Genomic DNA, 16,903 nt, shown 5'->3' with positions numbered 1-16,903 from the left:
ATGCCAGCTTTTTTCCCTCTTTTTCATCTAACTTTTCTACTAAGATTTATCCTGAATTCCAAATTATGCCTACATCACATCTGTACATCTCTCAGACCTGTGCACATAATTTTAAGCAGTAACATTGAACATATGTCAGTGGAAATATGAGGAAGTCTGGTGGGCTTTATTACTGGTGATGGAGACAATACCTAAGGAGGAAAGAATGTAGTTTGATTGTCAAACTGCATAATCAAAGCTTGCAGCTATGCAAAGTAAATTTATTTGCAAAATTTCATGTGGAACTCAGTAAGACAAAATAAACACAGGACCCTTTAGATGTCTTTTCAGTTGCCACTTCCTAAGGCAGACCTGTCTGTATTTTGCTTCTTTCAGTGGGACTTTGATATCTCTAACATGCAAGAAATTCTTTTTCCATCAACAGTATTCTTACCTTGCACTCAAACAGAACACAGTCCCCTGAGCTTGAATACACAGTTTCTCTTTGTCCTTCAAAGTACGTTCTGCCTTCAAATATGCACACCGCTTCAGGAGAAAATAGAAAAAAATAAAACAAAAACACACACCACAGTGATTTTGTAAAAAAGTGTTACCACTCTGCTTATAGAATCAAGATACTTTCTTAAAGACAATTGCATTTCACAATGAAAAAATTCAGACAGGTGCAAGAATATTCTAAACCCACCTGCAGGAATCTGGAGATCTCAAGAGAAAAAAAAAAAAAAGTCAGAGAATGAAAAAAAATACTACAAAAGAAGCAGAAAAGCACTTATAAGTAGTAGGTGGAGGATGTTGAAGCAATATGGAGCTCTGGCCAAAAGGGAAAACAGAGATGTGAGAGTAGCACAAGAGGTATTAATAGATAATCATTTTCTAGAAGAGGAACATTACATGATGAAGGGTGGTCACTGAGGTCACTTATTTATTTGTTATCCCAGCCCTTTGATGTTTCATCACCTCACATGGGTATTTAAATGTTGTGTATTTCTATCGTGCTTGTCCACATTATTTACTATTACTTCTGAAGTATATTAGAATAAATTAATTTTATTGCACAGGAACTGACCTTCAATGACTGTCTTTGGTTATTTCCCCCCCCCCCCAACAGAAGTAGGATCAGGTCTCCAATGATCAAATGACAGAATGACACATCCTCCCCCCGACCCTGATCAGTGTTTGTTATACCACAACCTGGCCCAGTGCCACCCTGTGCCCTGCCAGTCCTGCCTTTTACAGTACCTCATACTGCATTGCTCACTAAAGTTCCTGTTCAGTATTTAAGGGCTACATAAAGTATCTTCTCAGCAAACTCTCTTTTTCCTTAAAAGGGTTTATTACTGCAATTACATTATGCAAAGTATAAAGGCTAAGTGATGTAACTGCTAGGTATAGAAAATCAGATGCCTGTCTGTTGCTTAGGATGCAGTCAGGGCTCATCAAGTACACACAGTCATTAAATAACAGAAGTAGGTTACCACTTGCAAGTTCTAGATTACATGTTAGAGGTCTAATTTGCTAATCATTGATTTGGAGATGTAAATCAATTATACTACAATTCATTCACAGATATTTACCTATTCCATTTAAACAGACTACAATTTGTAGACAGTTTTAAAATACAAGAGGTTTTATTGCATGACCTATATTAATTACCATCACTGTTACTTTCAATGCTCCCTCACTTTTTTTTTTAACTTGAAGTTCCTTAATTATTTAAACTTATTACTTTGTCAGCATGTAAAAAGTCAGCTCTTGGAACTGATGTTGAAAAAGACATGATGGACAGAATGACAAAAAAGTGAGTCTTTTTCAAATTCAAAAATATAAGTTATAATATCTTATACAGTATCTTGTGTGATATAAGCCTGCACAGCATTTCAAGAAGCAATATCACAGCACATTGCATGACTCCAAATCCCATGAATGGCAGAGTTTGCAGTCAGACTTAATAAAGAAAGCCCAGAAAAGCGCCACAGGAGAGTCAAGGGGAGAGTCCTAGGGCTAACTGAAGGAGAGAGTTTTTACAACATCCACAAAGAAAGGTCACAAAGAGTCAAAAAAGCTCAATACAGTGCTTCTTTCCTCTCCCAGAAAACAAACTCATCTAGAAGGAAGGGGGTAGGGGGGAGTGGAAATCTATATAAATCTTTACTAGCAGATCTTGAATCCAGACAGGACAAGGTAATCATCCAGTCATATATATCACCTCCTATGTATTAAAGGCCATGACACTAAACTGAAATACTCATATATTATAGTCCTCTCCCTTACTCCATACATTTCAGGCTTATAAGAACAACTCCACGTGAAAGGAAAAAATCAAGTATAGCAATGCCTGGGGACCACACAATGGCAATGGACACGTGGATAACACATCCACGTTTCCAATAGGCAGACTACGCCTGTTCACAGCAAATGCAAAAGAAGTGAAAATCGCTGTCATTCTATCTTGGAAGAAAACACTCTCCTGAAGCCAAAATACTCTTAACATATGAATAAGACCACCCAGGCATCTTTAAAAAAAAAATATATATATATATCTATCCATACTACCTCAAAGCACAGACCACGGAATCCAATCTCCTTATCAATGGCAACAAACCTCTGGTTCTTCAGAGAAACTTAGAAATTAATGTACACAGAAAAAAACATCAAAAGAACACATCCAGCCTAGTGTGAAATCATGATCAGGAAGTTATTTCTTGATTCTACCAACAGCCTTCAGAAGTTTTGGCATATGAAATCATTGTGATGCAGTGATGCACTATCACAAACTCTTGCTTTCAGCAAGAAAATCCACCTTCCTCCATAAAGTCTTGGCAAATAGAAAAACTTAAAAATTCTGGGCTGTGAAAGATGGCTCTTCCCAAACAGCCTTTGCCCCTTTCCCTTGCGCCTTCACAGACTGGAAGATTATTTCACATAGGCTAGAAAGTGGCAGCAGAGAACATTTCAAGGTGCTTGCTTGTGCAGGTCCCAGAGATTCCAACTAATGCTCACATCCTCACCTCCACAACCACAGCACCTGGCCATCACGCAGCTAAGAAAATTGCATCTCATTCATTGAATTCCTTTAAATAAACATTTCTAACTACTGGCTTTTGCTGCTGCTTTGCCAATAAGTTTGCAAAGCCCCCAGATATCAGGGACCTGCCTATACAAGTGACCACATTATGTGCAAGAAAAAAGAGAAAACCCAACAAACATAAGTGCCCAATTGAAAAACTAAAATGGACTGCTGCTCTCATTGACTACATTTGAAAAGGATATTTCTTCTTAAAATTATATAAATTGACACTATCTGGATTATTATTACACTCTCCTGCTATTTTTCTCTAAAATATGAAGGATTCCACCATATTTGGGCAGTTCCTTTTGTTAAAAAGCAACAAGAACACTCTGAAGTTGTAACTTAGAGCATTATCCTTTTTTCTCTTCTCACCTATGCTAATTTAGCCAAATGAGCTTGGAAAAACCACAAAGACACTTATCTACACCTGTAGCACTGGCTCCATGTTTATTTAACAAGACAGATACCACTGGTATCTGTTTATTTAACAAGACAGATACCACTGGTATCTGTCTGGTACCACTTCCTGACAGCAACTGTCATAGCCAGTATACATCCCATGATGGTGGTGTTTCATGTCTTTATTTTCCTTCAGAAATAAAGATATTTCAACAACATGAACATCTGGACTAGAACTGTGTAATTGGAAAGTCCAGTGAAGATTTAATTTCTGCTTGGCTAGACGCTTCCCAGGATACTGTGATTAGTTTGTGATTGGTATCTCTCTGGGGACACATATCATCCTTCATCTTCCTAAGTCCTTTCATTCGACAGACTGAGTCACAGTCAAGAAATTACCTGATGATTAGTTGTTCCAGAGCTTGATAGTTATTGCCTATGTAGTATTTCATCTACAGCTGAATTACATCAACCATTTCCTCTTGCCATCAAACTTCCACTTTCCCCCCAGTACATAAAGCAATGTATATTATCCATGGGTTTCTAAGAAGATGAAGCAGGAAGTTTACAAAACCTATCAGGAAATTTGACTACTCTTGATGTATTTGAATACAGAAGGTGATCAAATATTACGTTGATAGGCATTAGTACAGGGTCTAAAAAATTATTAGCAAGATCTGCTTACATTTACACAAGTGCAGTGATAATACAACCATTCCCTGTAGTATTATTTAACACATTGTGATGACATGACCTCTTCCCCATATTGATCCAGCAAAAGGAATCTTTCAGGAGCCAGCTGGCTGTTGTGTTGGCTCAGTGTATTATCAACAGTTTGTCAAACCACCACTTCTCTTCCACAATCCTTTCTCCTTCCCACTGGCCCTCCAAAAGACACTTCCCCTCTGCATTTCTGAACATGCCCGTGCAAAATTCATGACCCAGGTAACTCCTGCCTTCCATTCACTGAGTTCACAGGATGTCATGTAGTACATTTTCTCATTTCTGTACTTACCACCTTCGCAATCTAGATTGCATACCCATTCCTCTGAGGAATGTGTGTACACTGCCCTGTGGTGTCTAAGCTGATTTCGATTCAGATTTATTACCAAGAGAAAGCAGAAGGTTTAGCACATTGGTGAGCTCCTCAAACCACTTTATTTTCTTGCATTCATAATTGCCCAAAGAGTGGCACATGTGGCTTGAGGTCTTGTAAAATTTGTCAGTAATCATGAACGAACAATTTATATCTGGCAATTTAGTCTATGTGGCTGCATTCTTTGCTCACATATACTGGTTTGGAATGGGGGGGAGGGTGGAACCACTCAAGTTGAGCATACAAAAATAAAAAATACTTATCTAACTAATTTAATCTTCCAACCTCCTCCTTGGAATCGCCTTGACTACACTTTCCACTATTCAGAGATCAATGCTTAGGCACTGTGTAAGTCCCATTAATCCTACTTTGCAAGCTTAAATAGTGCAAAACCACTCTGTGGCTTTATCCTTAGAAATACACACAGAGATAATCATCAACTTTCCTGAATTTCTCTCTTGACTGCCATGCCACTGCTAGGCATTGCTCTCACCCCTTTCTCATTCGTCTTTGCAGGATTCAAGCATCATTTCTTCTTTACTCATTTTTCTGGAGAGTACAAGCTCCTCACTCGCTGCAGTCAGTGAGGCTGGAGACTTGCTTCATTTTGTGACATCTCCCTCACAGTTAAAAATTATTCCACACTTCAGTCTGGAAAACATATCGCTAATTTTTCCACTCAATCACTGCTGAAAAGCTGCATATATCTGCTTCTGCTTCCTCAGATGAAAAAAGAAAATCTGATTTGAAATCTCATAATGATAAAAAATCAATACTTCTCTATCTTACTTCTTGTTAGCTGGAGAAGCTAAAGGTCTCTATTACACTGGAAACCCAAAATAGTTCCACAGAACTTTGGTGATCATTTAAGAGCATCTGTGGTGTGAGCCACCTCCCAACACCAGCAGGCTGTTTAGTCACATTGGCAAGGACTCGATCTTAAAATTATAAATTCTTTTACCTACCTCTCATGTTTCCTATATTAGCATAAACTACTATGGGGAAATGACATAATTCATCTATCACATGTGCTCTTGCTGGGAAGTCTTCTGTAGAATTAATCTGAGCGCTAGAATGAGGGCTCCTTGAGGCATTCTTAATGACTAAAAAAGCAATCTGAACACTGAAAAAGCACATCAAAATGTGACTAAAAACTCTGCTGACAGCTGAGGCAAACAGACCTGACAGATGAAGTAAAAGTTTTAAAGCAAGCTGCAGGACAGAGAGTCTGGGAAAGAGTTTGCAACTGATCAAAGCCAATGGACATCACCTAGCACAAAGCAACTGTGTGGTTGTCTCCAGTTAAGCAAAGATCTGATCTTGACAATGTCTCTTAAAAATGGCATTATTGCTACCCAGACTGCAACTTAAGCTTGGGTAAACATGGCAGCCAACATATTTCTACTGACAGACATGCACAACTTTGTCTTTAGAGCAAGGGACCATATTCTGCTTGTCAAAGAGAATTGAAATATTTCTGGACTCTAAACATAGGATTTCGCAAACTTGGGCATGACTAATGTGATCAAAATGCCCAGCCAAATTAACTGTTGGGCATCTGACACTGAAACAACTTTTGTAGCATAAATGTCAAATAATAAAATTAAAATGCCAAGACAAAGCCCTAGAGGGTGTCAAGAGAAGAAAAACAATTAAAGTTAATATTAATTATATGACCACTGTACCATATTAAAGGTTTATAAATAGCACAACAGTCTGCAAGACCAAAAGAACTCCAGTGCAAACATTACATGTCTGCTTAATCCTCATAAAAGTGGGATTAGACATTATCTGATGGACTCCAGACATAAACCATTTGCAATAGTAGTGACATAATCATCTAAGTAAAGGTTCAAATAGGTATTTAATCAATTGTTGACAGCTACTAATGACAGGGAAAATTCTGTTTCAGTTCCCTTTCTCTCAGCTGGACTGCTGGACTAACTGTAAAAGGTGGTTTTCTGAAAGCTTTTCTTGAGAGAAAAATGGTATGGTGTAGAAAAGCAAATAACCACTTTTCTAAAACACCTTTTACTTCATGACATGTACATAACATTCAGCTTGTACAACCACCCATCAGAAAGCCTTAAGTCACAGAGATTCACATGCAAGACGAAATCCAGTCAATTTATTAGGACTAAGCGCTGGGAATTTCTGAAAGTAATGAAGAACTGCTAAAGACCTGCACACTTTTGAGTCACTATTTTAAATGTACACAAGGTAAACAGTTATCACCCGCCACCTTCAATTTGCTACATAAAAAGCTAATTATGTTCTCCATTGACATGTTGTAAGATAAGATCACCCATGGAAACCTACTCCTTCAACAGCCCTTACGTGGGATAACTGTTTGCTCCACGAAGACATCAAATGAGATGGATGGGGAGAGACATAAAGCATTTTGGGATACTACTCTCTTTTTTTTTTTCATATTTGTAAGGAAAAAATAGTGTGCACCCATTATGCATAACTTTCAAAGTCACATTTTTGCACGTGACTGGTGAAGTGGTTTTTTTCTGCAGCATTGTGGACACAAACCACGTAAAGCACATTCAGGAAAAGGCAAGTACCTCTGAATGGTGGCAGCACCTTCAGAGATTTTCACGGGGTTTCATTTCACGGCATTAAAAAACATCCTACGCAAACAGCAAAGCGAGTCAGTTCACCACAAAATAGTAAATCTGGCATTTATTTGGGTGAACATAACTGGGAAGCAACATTTCCATGCTCCCAAGATGTAGACGTTCCAAGCGGCTTCAGGCTCAAAAATTTGCTGCTATTTAAGTACCCACAGACTACACCCATACCTGAGTGACTCTCAGAGACCCTGCCGATGCTCTCATTCTCAACCAGACTCTCCTCGGCACAGCGCAATTTCCACAGACACTTTAGTTGGAAATTCTGCACTGTGACTTAACACAAGCACAAACCTACACAGTGAAGGCACGACTTCTTGTGACACAGCACCATGTAGCTTCATTTTTCTGCGTTTATGCCTCTTGTTAACTTGGATATTACAGTGCTAATCACGTATGCCTTATTTGCATTATGGCATGGGCCCCTCTAATGTGTTTAGATGCTCCTGGGAGTGGATTAGTGAACAGATGAAGCACCACATCTATTGCTGTGGTTAGATCTCAATTATTTCAAAGCACCTGCATCTAGCTCTGTACAGAAACTGAATGGGGCTTCACACTCCCAGCTCTTCCTCCATTCATTTTTGGTCCTGCATAAGGAATTTGCCCATCCTCCCATCCCTCTTCTGAGACCCGTCTTCAGCCAGAATGACAGGATTAGTTGGCATAATCACCAACACTCCAGAGAACTCTACTTAACGTTCCTAAGCTAAGTCCTTAGCATTAGTTCGGCAAAAGGGTTTTTTAACACAGGCAGCAAGGTAAACACATTTTTTGAAATCTTGATTAAAGTCAGTAATGCAAATCATCTTCCAAATTTGTTATATACTCACTCTCACATTCATTATCAAATAACATTTAATCAAAAACTAATCTAAAAAAAAAAAGTCAGTTGCTACCAAGAGTTGGAAAGTTTCAACAGCCAACTTTAAATAGAAACCTACGTACACTTAACATCACACCCATGTTCCTCAACGCTCCCAGAAGTTAGTATTACCAATTGTGCATTCCCAGACAATACAATACTTCATGTCTAAAGCAAATCCAGGATTTGAAATAATTAAAAATGGAAAAGTAGCTGGAGCAGATGTTCACAGATTCTGCTTTGTCATCGCTAATTTCTCCAGAGTGCATCTGTTGATGCTCCAACCCAGTCACAGAAAAACAGTAAGCTAGAGTTGCAAGGTACATACAGACCAATTTTCAGAGTACAGCACAAGCCAAGATTATTCTGAATATGTTTGCTCACACTGTAAGAAGCGACCTGTTACTTCCATCGCATTTTCACAGGATTCAAGATGTCATACTGGAAATGGGAGCAAAGGTACAAATGTGTGAATCAAGATGGGTTGAACTGAAGCATGAAAATGAGGATGCGATTCCTTTATTTATTTATATATCTATCTTAATTTTCTGGTTTTTAAAATGTATTCACTTATTCCCACTTTTCTTCATAGCAACTCTGCAACAAAACACTGTGAAATCAGTAAAATGATAAAAAATGTGGTTAGGGGCTTAGACCATACTACCAATTCTACACAAACAGAGCCACAGAAGACCATAGACAGGATTTAAATATTCCAAAATCATATTCTACTACTATTAAGAAGTCTGACAGAGAACTTCATAACAACTACATGCGAGATTGTTATCTCTTCTATGCTATACTCAGATTTGATTTCTCATTTAGGTGTCTGGAAGATCTAACAAAGCTTCTGGATTTGGCATGATGGAAAGATCTGAAAACAAACACCCTCTCCACAAGCCTTTAAAAGATGTCTGGAGAGGATGCTGCACTTTGGTGAATATGAATATAACCTGAAGAAAGATTTTATGGACATGATACCTGAATTTACATCTCTGTCGAAGTAAAAATGATATAGGGATAATCATGCTGGCTCATGTTCCCTACCTTCAAAGTGCTTGAAGCATGGACTTATTAGAAATAACAGGTATGTGTCTATTTTCCAGATGACTTAAGCATATTTTCTTGTTTTGCTTTCAGGGTATTGGGGGGGGGGGGGAAATCTGATAATTGAAACCAGGCATTTTCTGGCCCAATTTATTACAGCAAACAATGATGTCACTGTAATACCATTCTAACACTACTATACATATGATAAAAAAAGCTCTTCTTCACCATACAACAGTGCAAAACAACATACCTAATATCTTCAAATTTTATTCATCTGTCAGGGGAAAAAAAGGTCTAGATGACAAATAATTTTAAGGGACTTTAACCAAATGTCATCAATTATAAAATCAATTAGGAAATCTGGCAAACCAGTCAAAATTATACTTGAAAAGAGTTTACCTAACTCTTTCCAAGAGCTACTAAGGGAGTATCAGAATTTTCATTTCCAAGCAGAAAATTAGAGAAAACATTTCAACAACCAGTAGGAAAGAAGTACTAGTCAGCTACTCCATACAGGAAGTTTTCTTTCATACACAGAGTTTTCTTCTTAGTGGAAATGGATAAAAACTCAAAAAAAGAGCAAAAAAATCAGTAAAAATGTTCTTGATATTGCCAAAGATATGGTGATACAAAAACATGAGAATCACTGTAGATCTAGTGCTGTGCCTGATACAGTGAAGAAAGCAAATAACTACCTCTTCAAATAAAAAGGACTGCAGTGATTGTTTTGAAAGGAACAGATGAGGAAAGAATGAGAAAGGGCTTACATGCCATATCTGCTGAGATTTCAATTTTAAAGTTCTGCCTCACACGGGACAATGGGGCCATTATTTGAAGCCAAATATATTTTATGAGTTGACAGATGTAGAAACAGTGATCGATAACAGCCTGGAGGTCTATACATCACACTTCAGATATCTGCAAGTAGTGGCTAAGAGTAGTAAACCAAGCAGCAGAAGGCTTTATTCACTATGTCTTTCCTCTGAAAAAAATACAAACTTCTACAGCCCAAAAGACTGAAAGCCACTGGTTTAAATCATTATCTTTACAAAAATACAAATAAAGAATAACAGTATACATCATTTTATATTACTCTCACTGACTCAACCTCACACATATTTTACCATCCTTTCCTTAGACTGCCAGGGAAATAAGATCACATTATTGACAGTTTTGTGGTGGGGGGTTTTTTTTCAGTGTTTTATTTATTGAGTTTCAGCCTTCAAAACCTTCCATTTTTTTTCATCTCACATGACAGGTACTGTCAGAAAGCTATGTGCCTTCTTTTACGCTCTTAGCAGTGCCTCTCCTAGGCCAATTTTCTACCCAGATGACCCTTGCCAATGTGGCAATCCTGTTACAAATAAGAGTATGTCAGATGTAAACCGGTCTTTGCAAAACTGTACCGGATGCGACAAGTCATGAATCTCTTGTTTGGTTGGTAGAGTCTTGATATTCTGCTCTATTCAGTTCCATGAAGTGCCCTCTGCATCCAACTTGTTACTTCTCTGTGATCCAGTCCAAAACCTGCCGTTTTGGTGTTTTTAGCTAAAGTCAAATTCTGCTCTTTTCAGAACACCTGCCCACTCACACACAGAATCACAGAATGCTAGGGGTTTGAAGGGACCTCAAAAGATCATCTAGTCCAACCCTTCTGCCAGAGCAGAATCACTTAGAGCAGGTCACACAGGAACATGTCCAGGTGGGTTTTGAATGTCTCCAGAGAAGGAGACTCCACAACCTCTCTGGACAGCCTGTGTCAGTGCTCTGTCACCTTCACAGTGAAAACATTTTTCCTTGTGTTCACATAGAACCTCTTACACTGTAGCTTGCACCCATTGCCCCGTATGTATCATTAGAGGTACTACAAAAATTAGCAAAATCTACAGATGAAAAGCACCAGGCTGAACCTAGAACATCAGCTACAATCTGCTGATTTGGTAATGTGCTCCTGGATATGGGACCAGGAAAAAAAAACCAAACAAACCACACAAAAACCCACAATCCAATGATGCAGGTGCAGATTTGTGGTGAGAACAAACACATTGAAATCAACATATAGTCACACGAACACCCACATATATATTCTAGCTGATTTTTATAATTGTAAATAGAATCATTTTTTTTCAAAATTATTGTTCTTTCATTACTAACTAAGCAAATTCTGGCGAAATCAGCATTATTAAAGCCAGGGTAGTAACTTATTAGACTGGAACACTGCCAATCTGTCCACTTCCAGCTGTCTGAAAGCCAAAATATTCATATCTAACATATGCTAACGTTTTATTTGGACTGGTAATAAAATAAAATAATAATATGTCGCAGGTATTTTATATTTTGTTATATCTCTGGTAAGAACATAATGAAAAAATAATGGAAAAGAACAGGTTCTTTTTCCAGTCTCAACAAAACAGATTACAAGAGGAGCAGGGGGGAGCAGAGCATGGCCTTACAGCAATTTCCCATATAAAAATATTTTTAATTCTCAATTGAAATAATTACCAATATTATGTTTCAAATTTCTTCTTTAGTGCAGATTATCTGTTGTAGTTTTGTGTGGCTGGGTTCTGGTGGAGGAGGAAGGCTGCAGGAGTGGCTTCTGCAAGCAGCAGCTAGAAGCTTTCTGCAAGCCTCAGAGAGCAAAGACCTGCCGGCTCAAGGCCAGAGTCGTTGCTGACCAAGGCCGAGCCTATCAGCGATGGTCACAGCACCTCTGCTCTGGGAATCACATTTAGGAGGAAAAAAATTCTAGCAACCACTTTTTACCACCAGAGAGGGGAGTGAGAAGATGTAAGAAACTGTGTAGATACCAAGGTCAGTGAAGAGTTGGGGGAGGAGGCGCCCCAGGTGCCAGAGAGAAAGATTCCCCTGCTACCCAAGGAGAAACCCATGGTGGCACAGGTTTCCCCCTGCAGCCCATGGAAGATGATGAAGAGCAGAGACCACACCTGCAACCCATGGAGAGAGGCCCAGCGCTGGAGCAGGTAGAGACATACAGGCTATGCTGTGACCCACGTTGGAGCAAGCCTCTGCCAGCACTTGCAGCCCGTGGAGAGAGACAAAGACACAGAGATGAGAGAGAGAGAGAGACCCACAGCAGAGGTTTGCTGGAGGGAAGCTTGTGACTCCAGGGGGGACCAGGCTGGAGCAGTCTGAGCTTGAGAGACTGAGGGACATTCTGTGATTTTATGACTGCATCCCATAGAAGTGACCCACGCTGGGGCAGTTGTTGAAGAGCTGATGCCTCATGGGAAAGGACTCACGTTGGAGAAGTTCATGGAGGGCTGTCTCCCATGGGTGGGACCCCATGGTGCAGCAGGGGAACGGTGTGAGGAATGCTCCGCCCCCCCGCCCCAATCCCGCTAAGAAGGAAAACAGCTTGTGAAGAACTGACTGAAACCCCCAGTCCCTGCTCCTCCTTACACCACAATGGAGGGGAAGAAAGGGATCAAAATCATGACTAAAGTGATGTCTGTTAAGAAGGGAGGGGTGGGGGGAGGTGCTTTAAGGTCTGATCGCAGTTCTCATTATCCAACTCTGGTCTCACTGGGTGTTCAGTGTAGTGAAATATTTTTGTTTTCTTTCCTTTATTCTGTGTTGAGTCTGTTTTCCCCATGACACCAATTGCGGAATTATCTCACCCTGTCCTTATCTCAACTCCTAAGCCTCTCAAGATATATTTTCTCCCCTGTCCAGCTGAAAAGGCGAGTGATAGAGCGGCTTTGGTGGGCATCTGGCCACCAACCAGGGCTAAACCACCACATTGCCATACACACAGTGTAATGTATTTTAATAAATAGGGATTTTCTTAAGCATGTTATATTTTCTAATTCATTCCTCAGGCACCCAGTAAGACTAAACCTGGGTGATTTTACCATTAACTGGAATTCTCCTCATATGCTGCTACATTGCCCCCAGATTTAGAGTCACCCAGTGGAGCTCCATAATGCATGGGGTCCAGAACAGCTAAAAAGCCACTCACCTAGGAGGAAGACACACAGTGACGCATGAAAATTGTGACTGCGGCACAGTGCACCAACTGCCCCAGTTGTCTTCTGCTACTGTGGAACAATGAAATGCAAAGGACATGGAGGAGGAGGAGAGGAAACATAGCAACAAAATATTCTGAGGAGTCCAATTACTATAGGCTGTATTTTAATTTACACAGAACAACAAGCATACTCAGGGTGAGACTCCTGCTCGGAAGGGAACTGGAAGTGAAAAGACTCAGCATTTCCCTTCTGACGGAGGTATACTGCCCGGCTTACAAAGAGCAAAGGTCACTGGAGACTACAAGCTTTGTACCAAAAAGCCCCTGACAATTCTTCTATTGGATATTTAACATATACAACCCTAAATATGTTGCTATGGTATAAGAACAGTTTGAAAATCTTTCTAGCTTTACCGTGGAAAATATCCCAGAGACTGAGCAGCTAGGGTCAAGGGTGAGATTGGCCCAGCCTACCAAAGTCAAGGGGAATCTTTCCCCTGTCTTCAACTGGATTTGAGCTCAGCACAGGAAAAGCTCCAAAACATTCTTAGTGTCTCAGTGCTCAGCTTCCTGAGATGTAACGCTGGGAAAGAAAAGAGAAGGTTCTGCAGAGTTCCCAATGTGTGCAAACACATGATGAAAGGAATGAAAAAGAGAGCCAGACTGTTCTCAGTGGTGCTCGGTGACAGGACAGGAGGCAATGGGCATGAATTGAAATACATGGAAATCAATTTGGACACGAAATATCACTGTGTTTTACTGTGAGGGTGACCGAGCCTTGGCACAGGCTGCCCGGAGAGGTTGTGGAGTCTCCATCTGTGTAGATAGTCAAAAGCTGTCTGGACATGGTCCTGGGCAACCTGCTCTAGGTGGCCCTGCCTGAGCACAGGGGTTGGAACAGATGACCTCCAGAGGTCCCTTCCAACCCCTACTGTTCTGTAAAACACTGAGATTGTAGGAGCTATACTGGAGTCACAGACGATACAGTCATCAATTATGCTTTTCCACCATAACTTTGTAAATCTAAAATAGCTGCACTGATTTTATTGACCTACATGAGTTCAAGGATTTTTTTTTTCTGTTCAGAAGTATTTTTTTTAGAAAAATTGTGTCCTATTTCTAAACGAATATAAATACTCCCTTTCTTTTGAAGACACAGAGTCAGTGAAGAAATATAATGGTATAAACAGACAGTAAAGCAGAATGTAAATCATCTCAGTAGTGGAAGTGCGTATGTAATGCTTTTTATCTGTCATTACAATCTGATACTATCGGTGTATGGGAGTCAAAAGCCCGAGAAATAAGGATGATGTGAATCATCTCATCACAAAAAGCGGAGGCTGAACGGACACTATTCTGCTAAATGTTGAATAACATTCAGAAGTTCTGCATGCTGACTACAGGAGGTTATAATGAATAACACGGCTCTAGGAAATAATCCAGTGGTGTCTATATTCTGGATGTCTTTTAGTATTGTTCTGAAGTAGGCCAATTTATCTGATTTTTCATATTTAAAAAAAAAATCTCAAACGAAGAGAATTCTTGCTCTATTTGCACTCGTCTCTTTCAAAAGCCAGATATAAATATTTATAAGCAAAAAGCAACTCATCTTTGGCATTAGCCACAATGTCGCTTCTCCTTTACATTCTAATGTGTGCATTTTTTTAAAAGCTATGATAAATGACTAGTCATTGCTTCACTGCTAAAAACTGCCGTTTCTTCCTGCAGTACCGATGCCTGCCCTGTCACCCTGAGCCTGCCAGCTCCCCCGCAGCCCTGACTCCCACCCTTCCCAGCCAGTCTGCTGGAGCTGCTCCTCCGTTTCCAGTCTGCCCATTCTTCTGATTTACTGCAAAGAGAAGATGGCCTGTTCAATCATTCCTCTGAGCTGCAGCCTCTTCTTTGTGCCACACCGAAGGCAGGAGAATTTCCTCCAGCATTTGTGTGAACAAGGCAGGGGCTGGTGTGCCAACCTGCCACTGATGGATGTCACCTAAGGCAAGTTGGTGCGGCTCCTTCAGCTCAGAAAAAAGGTGGCAATTTTGAGAAAAGATGAAACTTAGAGGAAGCACAGGCTTAAGTCCATAATGCTTCAGTCCACCTGGGTGAGTGATGAATTTCAGAGGAAGTTTAATCAATATTCCCAAAGTTTCTAGATAAAAAAAATTACACTCTCGTTGATGGTCAATTGCTGTGGAAATGAGAAGCAGATGGGCTTTTACAGCTCCTTCTCTCTGTGTCAGTAGGCTACAAGTGCTGGAGCTTGAAAAAGAGTGTGTATCTTAGGAGAAAAACAAATTGGCACATCACAAAGTGCAACAGTGGAAATTACCTTAATTTCAATTTATAAAATTAAATGTTTCTGTAAGCTAGAGAGAGAGATCACTGCAGCAGAAACCCATGCATGTTGTAAGAGCTACAATGTCCATTTTTGTGTTTTAATTATTTTGTTCAAAAATCCCTTCCAAGTTATAAAACCCCTTTACACACTCTCTCCCCCCACAGCTGCTCACAACAGAAGTGTAAGCCGATCCAATACAGACAGCCCAGTTGCTTAAAACACTTGTGTTAGAGGATAGATTTGGCTACAGTGCACCAGAAAACCATCAAATATCCCATTTCAGGAAAAAAAAAGTAAATAAAAGTGCATGGAAAAATCACAGCCTGCAGATTTGAACATAATGGCTCAGACTTTAATCTCCACTGAAATCTGTTGGGATAGATTTAAATAGTTTGGGATTAGGTCTGTAAGTATCTGCAGCATCACTGGGACAAGGACAGTGATGACAAGAGAATGATTTCTTCCTGGAGATCCGTGGTGGTGGTGACTATAACTGCAACAGATACTGGTGCAAATATCACTTCTGGATTTAAAACAATGAAAATCTGCTAGTTTGTTAAAAATACACTGTCTCAATTAAAAAAAACCAAACCAAAACATATATCGCATAGCTATTGGAAGTGAAGCCTTAGTGTTAATACATTGACTAATAAAAACGTTACCATAAAAAGATTTGCTGACCAAGTACCAATTGTCTCAGCTGCTAAGACACTGGCAGTCCTTTCACAATTCACTTAAAATAAATGAACTTGTCCTTGTACTTCTTAAGCCAAGTCCATGGTCTAAAGTAATACTTTATAGGGTCAGTAAGGGAACTTAATCTCTCCCCAATTTGTATCAGTGCCTATCACCACACAATGCATTTGTCTCTGCAGAGGAGAAAAGAATTTAATGATGTCTTGCACATACCTTCTCAGATAGGTTTAAAATTGCACCGGGAATAGAAAAGAAAGTAGTCTCTGCTTTCCAGCTCTGAACAATTCTCCACAGGAAGCTCCCATTGATCTAAGATGTGTGCTCTGGTAGCTGGATGGAATTTTGTGTTGAATAGCCTGTCTGCAGCTGAAACATATATCCAACACACCAGCCAATTTATGTGCCTTGGAAGATCGTTGCTTATTTTAGCTCGTTTGGACTAATAGGAAACACAGTGATCATTTGCATGCGTTGCCATTCCTAATGCTACCAGCAGCGACCTTTGCACAAGGCAAAACAAAAGTTGTCTGAATGTCCTCAAACAAAGATACAGAGACTGGGGAGAAGGCCAGTGTTTGGGTGGCTGGTTTGTTGGTTTTTTTTTTTCTTTTGGCTCACAAGAAGAACCAAGGTCAAAGCAATGTTGGTTTAAAAAAAAATCCAAACAAGTACAATAATCCTTACTAAATGTTCTTCCCTGAACTAAACATTTAAGAACATGAAGAGTCAGTTGTGCTGAAATTTCTAAGTGTTGAAAAT

At 39.7% G+C, this 16,903-nt stretch overlaps 1 protein-coding gene across 1 annotated transcript in view; it reads right to left on the bottom strand.

Moving 5' to 3' along the window:
• NELL2 (neural EGFL like 2) overlaps positions 1–16,903 on the bottom strand; it is a gene marked incomplete at both ends in the record, with an annotated part of 153,865 nt that overhangs the window by 91,076 nt on the left and 45,886 nt on the right. The window contains one exon of the mRNA XM_084262534.1: positions 434–525. Coding sequence (XP_084118660.1) covers positions 434–525 — 92 coding nt within the window. The remainder of the gene's footprint in view (positions 1–433; positions 526–16,903) is intronic.

Source organism: Gallinula chloropus, assembly GCF_964237585.1.
Source record: "Gallinula chloropus genome assembly, chromosome: 1".
NCBI classification, from domain to species: domain Eukaryota; kingdom Metazoa; phylum Chordata; class Aves; order Gruiformes; family Rallidae; genus Gallinula; species Gallinula chloropus.
Note: the sequence above shows the minus strand (reverse complement) of the source record. Positions and strands in the feature narration are given on the sequence as shown.